At 36.5% G+C, this 6,000-nt stretch overlaps 1 protein-coding gene across 7 annotated transcripts; it reads right to left on the bottom strand.

Moving 5' to 3' along the window:
- Positions 1–458: 458 nt before the first annotated feature.
- LOC147476158 (uncharacterized) lies at positions 459–3,501 on the bottom strand. 7 transcript variants are annotated; one of them, XM_086583074.1, is made up of 9 exons: positions 3,327–3,501; positions 3,019–3,239; positions 2,838–2,913; positions 2,630–2,713; positions 2,460–2,515; positions 1,552–1,681; positions 1,395–1,464; positions 1,060–1,242; positions 459–962 (listed from the first exon to the last, which is right to left on the bottom strand). In XM_086583074.1, exons 4-8 carry the CDS (start codon positions 2,634–2,636, stop codon positions 1,164–1,166), a joined length of 342 nt encoding a protein of 113 aa, XP_086439200.1. In that variant the 5' UTR covers positions 2,637–2,713; positions 2,838–2,913; positions 3,019–3,239; positions 3,327–3,501; the 3' UTR covers positions 459–962; positions 1,060–1,163. The 7 variants fall into 7 exon arrangements, with proteins under 7 accessions (XP_086439200.1, XP_086439201.1, XP_086439198.1 ...); XM_086583075.1 differs by lacking the exon at positions 3,019–3,239 and adding an exon at positions 1,267–1,315 and having other exon boundaries at positions 1,060–1,187; XM_086583072.1 differs by lacking the exon at positions 3,019–3,239 and having other exon boundaries at positions 459–718; positions 905–962.
- Positions 3,502–6,000: the final 2,499 nt, after the last annotated feature.

The following is a 6,000-nucleotide window of genomic DNA, read 5'->3' as shown; positions in this document are numbered from 1 at the left end:
AATTTCCAACGCTTATTATAACTATTTCGTGCACAAATTTAAAACCTTTGCAACTGTTTTTTATTTCACAAACGCTTTTTAAGCGTTAGTAATTTGTTAAAAATATTACCAACGGTTTTTAACCGTTGCAAAGTTGTTAGTTAATTTAAAAATAATAATTTAAAATGTGTTTGCAACGGTTATAAACCATTGCTAATGGGTTGCTAATAAAAAAAAAATTCTCATATTATAAGCTCATCAAACTTGAAGACATACAAAGCTGAAAGAAAATTGAGAATCACCCATCCGATTTGGACACATTTTTTAGAGAATAATAAAAAATACCAAACATTTATAAATGACGAGGAGCTACTTCTTCCAAATAGTGGAATTCTATCGGAAGGGAAGAGAGACAATAAAACATTTCCATAAGGAAGTAAGAAGAATTTGAAACACCAAAAACAAAGGCGAAGAAATATTATCCCTATTACTAAAAGCAATCTCCTCGTTTCAAACTGGCAAAGCCTTTGAAGTCGAAGCAGATATTCCATGACAAAGATGCAAATCCAACTTCTTCGGTAGCTCAAAATTCATGTATTCAACTACCCTATCAACTCTGCAAATTACCCGATGCCCTGCAAGTCGGAACAAATATATGCAAAAATGGAAACAGTCCATTATGTGCATGCCCAACATATGACTGTATCTCAATTGTTGACATTTTACAACAAGCACATCCCTAAAATCACATTGTATTAGTTTCAAGATTTGACCTGTGATTCTTACACTTTAATAATTCCAAACTTTTTAGGGAATCCAGTTCTACTAATGTTCAAGAAAACAAGCAGTACAGAAAAAGAATCAGGAACAATGTTGAAATTGAATAAACATTCTCATTTTATTGAGAGCACCAAACATGGCATACCTGAGCGAAGCTTCCGAGGAACTTTAGCATGATCTACGACAAAACAATCTATAAATGGTTGAAACAAAAACAACCCAGAGTTTAATTCTCGACAAGTATTTACAATAACTAAACTAAAAAGTAACAAAAGATTCTACTCTGTAACAAGCACCTACCTTGGAATGGAGCTTAAGTTTCTTGCTACTACATTTACTACTTGTTGATGGGGAGTCCTCTTCACCAGCACTCATTCCACTCCCAACTCTCTTGGAATTACTACTCACATTCTCAACACCATTACAAGCTGCAAACCCACCCAAAGTAACAGAAAAACAAACGTACAAATGGGCACTCTTCTCCTACAAAAAAACTCAAGTAAATACCTTGAAGGCTGCAATGGGTTTAGAGAAGAGATATCGCCACACTAACCCACTGAAAATAGTAACAAAGAACAAGTCAGAAGTCAATCATATTCATGAATAAAGACGTTCAAGTATATATCTACAATTACCTATTCCCTGAAGGAGGTACAGAGCAGACAAGGACTGCTCCTACAAGTTGTGTATGCAAATTTCCCCTTCCTATATTTCACAATAGGGCTCCATCAGTATGCAAAGACAAAATGGCAGCTAAGGAAAACAAATAAAATGGCCAAAAGGAGGAATCACCTGTGAAATGTATGTTGGTCATATTTGAAATGTAAGACTGGACAATAAGTCCCCCAAATGAATGTCCTAGTAAAACAGGTGGTGACCTGATTTCTTTTTGTATAAAGTTGGCAACATCCATTGCGTGTGTCTACTGCCATAATTTCGTGATGAACATATAATTAAGAAAGTAAAATGCACACTTCAAACTTCCACTGTTCTTTCTCAACAGCAACAATATTGATAAAATGCTACCGTTATTTCCTTGTGATGGGTAACGATCAAATGATCAACGACTGGAAGCGTTGTTCTTAAACCACAGTTGGTGGGTGACTTGTTTATGTCGGCACTCGTGTCTACTTAAACCAATTAACCCCCAAGCTAGAACCAAAACAAATTTAACCTCAAGCTACTACGGGGATTAGACATAAATAACACTTATTTTATTTTTCCTTCAAAATTAAGCATGCTCCTCAATCAAGTTACTAGACTAATATGATTAGTGGTTAAACCAATCATATTACTAAATATTTACTTTAAAATATATAGAAGAGATTGGTCTACATAACATCAATGCTGTTAAACCAATTAAAATGTCAAAGAACGAATGACTAAATCTAGAAGACTTGCTGACGATCTCCTCAATGTAATGTTAAACCAAAACTCTAACACAACATATAATTTATTGCAGTCAAGACTCGAGAGTAAGTTGGAGTATGAGAACGAGACCGGCAAGATAACATTAACACTGCTAAAAATCCAACCAATATGCTATTAACACAGGGTTCTATTTAATTGGTCCAGCTACATTCTGACATTTAGAACTGCATCGATTTTAAAGAATTTTGGTTTTAGCTATTAAATTCCTAATAGTTTCTTCAGCGCCTAATTTTCTACAGAAGTTACATACACAAAACAGGGAAGCCTACCTGACCCATATCAGTAAGTAAAAGATCACCCTCGACTTCTCGCTCCAAAGCAACACCTACACATTGGAAAGAGAAATTGAAATGAACAATAAATATATATATATATATATATATAAGAACAAACATGGTATAATGTGCTTGACTTCCAAGCAAATCAAGAATTCACATACTAAGCATTGACTGCGAAATATCTAAGCCGATCCACTGGTGCCCATTCTCAGATAATGTCTCACCACTAAGCCCCGACCCACAACCTAAGATGACAAGATACAGTATTTGATGTTAGCTTCCAATAACTCCATGCAAAACTAGATACAAGAATCTGATTGAAACACTTGTCTCCATTTTGAAGACCAAAAAAATGAAGATATACAATACCTATATCGAGGAGAAATCTAGGCACTCCATCTTTAGGTAAAGCTAGAAGCTCAAGTGCTCTCTCTGAAAGCTTAGCCTATAGAAAATGAGTAAAATATTTGATAAAATATTTAGTAAAATCAGCAGTGATATCCAAATATTTAGTAAAAGCAATAGAAGCAATAGGTTCTGTTTCAATTACTTCAGATTCGAAGCAATTTCTGGATGGCTCAATCTACTCCTATATCTAAAGATGCTGAGTCTCCTATTAAATCCTCCACTCTCATACTTGTCTATGTTGTTTTATCCGTTGTAAGTTGCATTTGTTTGTTTCTGAGAGGTATAGTTCAAACAATAGCGGGGTACAAGACGGCCACACTACTTTTCAAGAAAATGCATTTGTGTCTCTTTCGAAATTGATCACTAGAAGAATTGAACAAAATAAAAAAAAATTGAATAACAGCTAGAACAAGGATATTACTTTAAAGTTTTGAAGAAAGAAAGACAAACCTGGTTAATCTACCGAAAATTAGTTTTGAGTGTGAGATCTATTTTTCATAACCGAAAATTGCGGCGGTGATGAATTAGTTTTGAGGGGATGATGATTTTAGGGATACGGCGGTGAGAGAGAGAGAGCGAGGAGAGAAAGAAATTTTCGTTTTTAACTCAATGATATTTCATTTTTTTTTGTTTACCCCTTTCGCGAAATTTTCAAGTTTTTAATTTGTAACACTTCTCCAACGCTTTTTAAGCGTTAGCAATTAATTCCGGAAATTCAACCAAATAAAGTAACGCTTTACAATATTGCCAACGCTTATTTAGCGTTGGAAATTTACTAACGGTAAATAACCGTTGCAAATCAAAAAAGGTGCGTGTTACAAATATCCTATTATGGTGTAGTGTAATGTGCCATCATCGGTATGGAGGTTGATGTTTTGTTCTATAGGGAACTCAGAAATACGACCACCAGTGGTACCACAATCAGACAGAATGTCCAAAAGACATTTGCGCTATGTAAGAAATAATCCTTCTTTGGAACGAGCAACCTCGATACCCAAGAAATATTTTAGACGTCCCAAGTCCTTTATATAGAATGTTGCTTCTAAAATTTCTTCAAGTTCTGGATGAGAGATGGATTGTTGCCTGTGATCAAAATGTCATCCACATATACAAGGACAAATGTAGAATCAGAACCACAAATATTAGTGAATAGAGAATAGTCAGACTTAGACTTAGTGAAGCCGGTAGTGATAAGAGTGGTAGATAGTTTGGCAAACCATTGCCGAGAAGCCTACTTGAGTCCATATAAGGACTTATTGAGGCGACATATCCTGTTCTCCCCCTGATTGGCGAATCCAGGAGATAATATCATATAAACAGTTTCATCCAAATCGCCTTGAAGAAAGGCATTGTGGACATCCAGCTGATGAAGAGTCTAATGTCTAATAGCAGCAATGGAGATAAGTAATTGAACAGTGACTAATTTTGCAACTGGTGCAAAAGTGTCATGATAGTCTTGGCCTTCAATTTGATTGTAACCCTTGGCAACAAGACGAGCTTTGTAACGTTCAATAGAACCATCAGAATAATATTTAATCTTGAAAACTCATTTACAACCGATAGGCTTATGATGAGAGGATGACGGAACAAGAGTCCATGTGTTATTTTGTTCCAAAGCTGCAATTTCAATAACCATAGCAGCTCTCCATTCTAAAATTTTGACAGCTTGAGAAAAGGATGTAGGAACAACTGAAGAAGACACTTTAGACCAAAAAGCTTTATGACAAGGAGAAAAGTTAGTGTCAGAAACATAAAAAGCCATAGGGTATGGAGTGAAAGACCGTGTTACCTTAGAGTCCGATTGGAGGAGGTTGGCCGAACGAGAGACTGTAGGTGCCTTGGTGAGAGTAGGACAGTGATAATCTTGGATGAGGAGTGGTGGGGGTTGTCGGACTTTAGTAGATCGAGTTGAGGCAAGAGGATTGAGGTGGGATGGCTGAGGATCTTCCAAAAGGGGGGGTGACGGAGCTGGAGGAGTGGGAATATTGTCCGGAAGAAGAGAGCGTGGGTCACGCTCGATTTGGACTGGAGCAGGTCGCGCTCTATCTATTGGAATTACATGAGATGATTGAATGTTGAAGGTTTCATTGTCTGGGATGGGTAAGGGAGAAACAGGCAGATGTGATGGGGAAGATAAATGTTGATAGGGGAATACAGTCTCATGGTTACAGGAAGTATAAATTTTCTTGGAAGATAAATCATAAATGTGATAGCCTTTTTGAGCATAAGGATAACCAATGAAGATGTCAGGTTTCCCGCGGTGATCAAACTTATTTTTAATGGAAGTGTTGTGAGCAAAACATAAACAACCAAAAACACGAAGATGGGCAAGAGTGGGAGGTGTTGTAAATAGAAGCTCATGAGGTGATTTGTCATTTAACAAGGTGCTAGGAATTTTGTTAATGAGATAGCCTGCGGTGAGAATGCATTCACCCCAGAAGGATAATGGGAGGTGAGCTTGGAAACGTAATGCTCATGCAACATTGAGTAAGTGACGATGTTTTCTTTCAACAAAAGCGTTTTGTTGGGGAGTAGTAACACAACTACGTTGGTGGATTACCCCATGTTTTGAAAAGAATTGTTGCATGTTATGGGATATAAATTCAGAGCCATTGTCGGAACGAAGGACTTGGATTTCATGAAAATGGTCATCAATGGCTAGATATGAGTGAATGTATTGTAGAATGAAATTGAGTATGAACCATGGCAAAAAAAGATTGTAAATGCATGGCAGTTTCAGATTTGACAGTCATAAGATAAATCCATGTAGCACGACTAAAATCATCGACAATAGTTAAGAAAAAACGAGCATTGGAATATGATGGTAAATGAAAAGGACCCCAAATGTCACAATGAATCATTTGAAAAGGTCTAATAGTTTTTATTGAACTATGAGAAAAAGATAAACGAGTTTGCTTCGCTTGCGGACATACAATGCAAGTAGCATTATTTGAACTAGAAATGAAAGGAAACTACTTAGCTAAAATCTGAAAAGGCGTGGAAGATAGATGTCCTAGGCGATAATGCCATAAATTATTTGTGGTGGAGTTGTGGGATGAGCAAACGGAAGCTAGTTGGAGATGGTAGAGTCCCTCATTAAGCAGTCCCAATCCAATCTTCTTCT

The sequence above is a fragment of the Coptis chinensis genome, chromosome 9, assembly GCF_015680905.1.
Source record: "Coptis chinensis isolate HL-2020 chromosome 9, ASM1568090v1, whole genome shotgun sequence".
In the NCBI taxonomy this organism is placed as follows: domain Eukaryota; kingdom Viridiplantae; phylum Streptophyta; class Magnoliopsida; order Ranunculales; family Ranunculaceae; genus Coptis; species Coptis chinensis.
This window is presented reverse-complemented; position numbering and strand designations above follow the sequence as displayed.

What these genes read in the sequence shown, in the direction of transcription:
- LOC147476158 (XM_086583074.1), bottom strand. An exon ending in TACTTACTGATATGGGTCAG is followed by an intron (nt 1,682 to 2,459) that starts GTAGGCTTCCCT and finishes TTATGGCAGTAG; the next exon opens with ACACACGCAATGGATGTTGC. An exon ending in GTACCTCCTTCAGGGAATAG is followed by an intron (nt 1,243 to 1,394) that starts GTAATTGTAGAT and finishes GTTTTTTTGTAG; the next exon opens with GAGAAGAGTGCCCATTTGTA.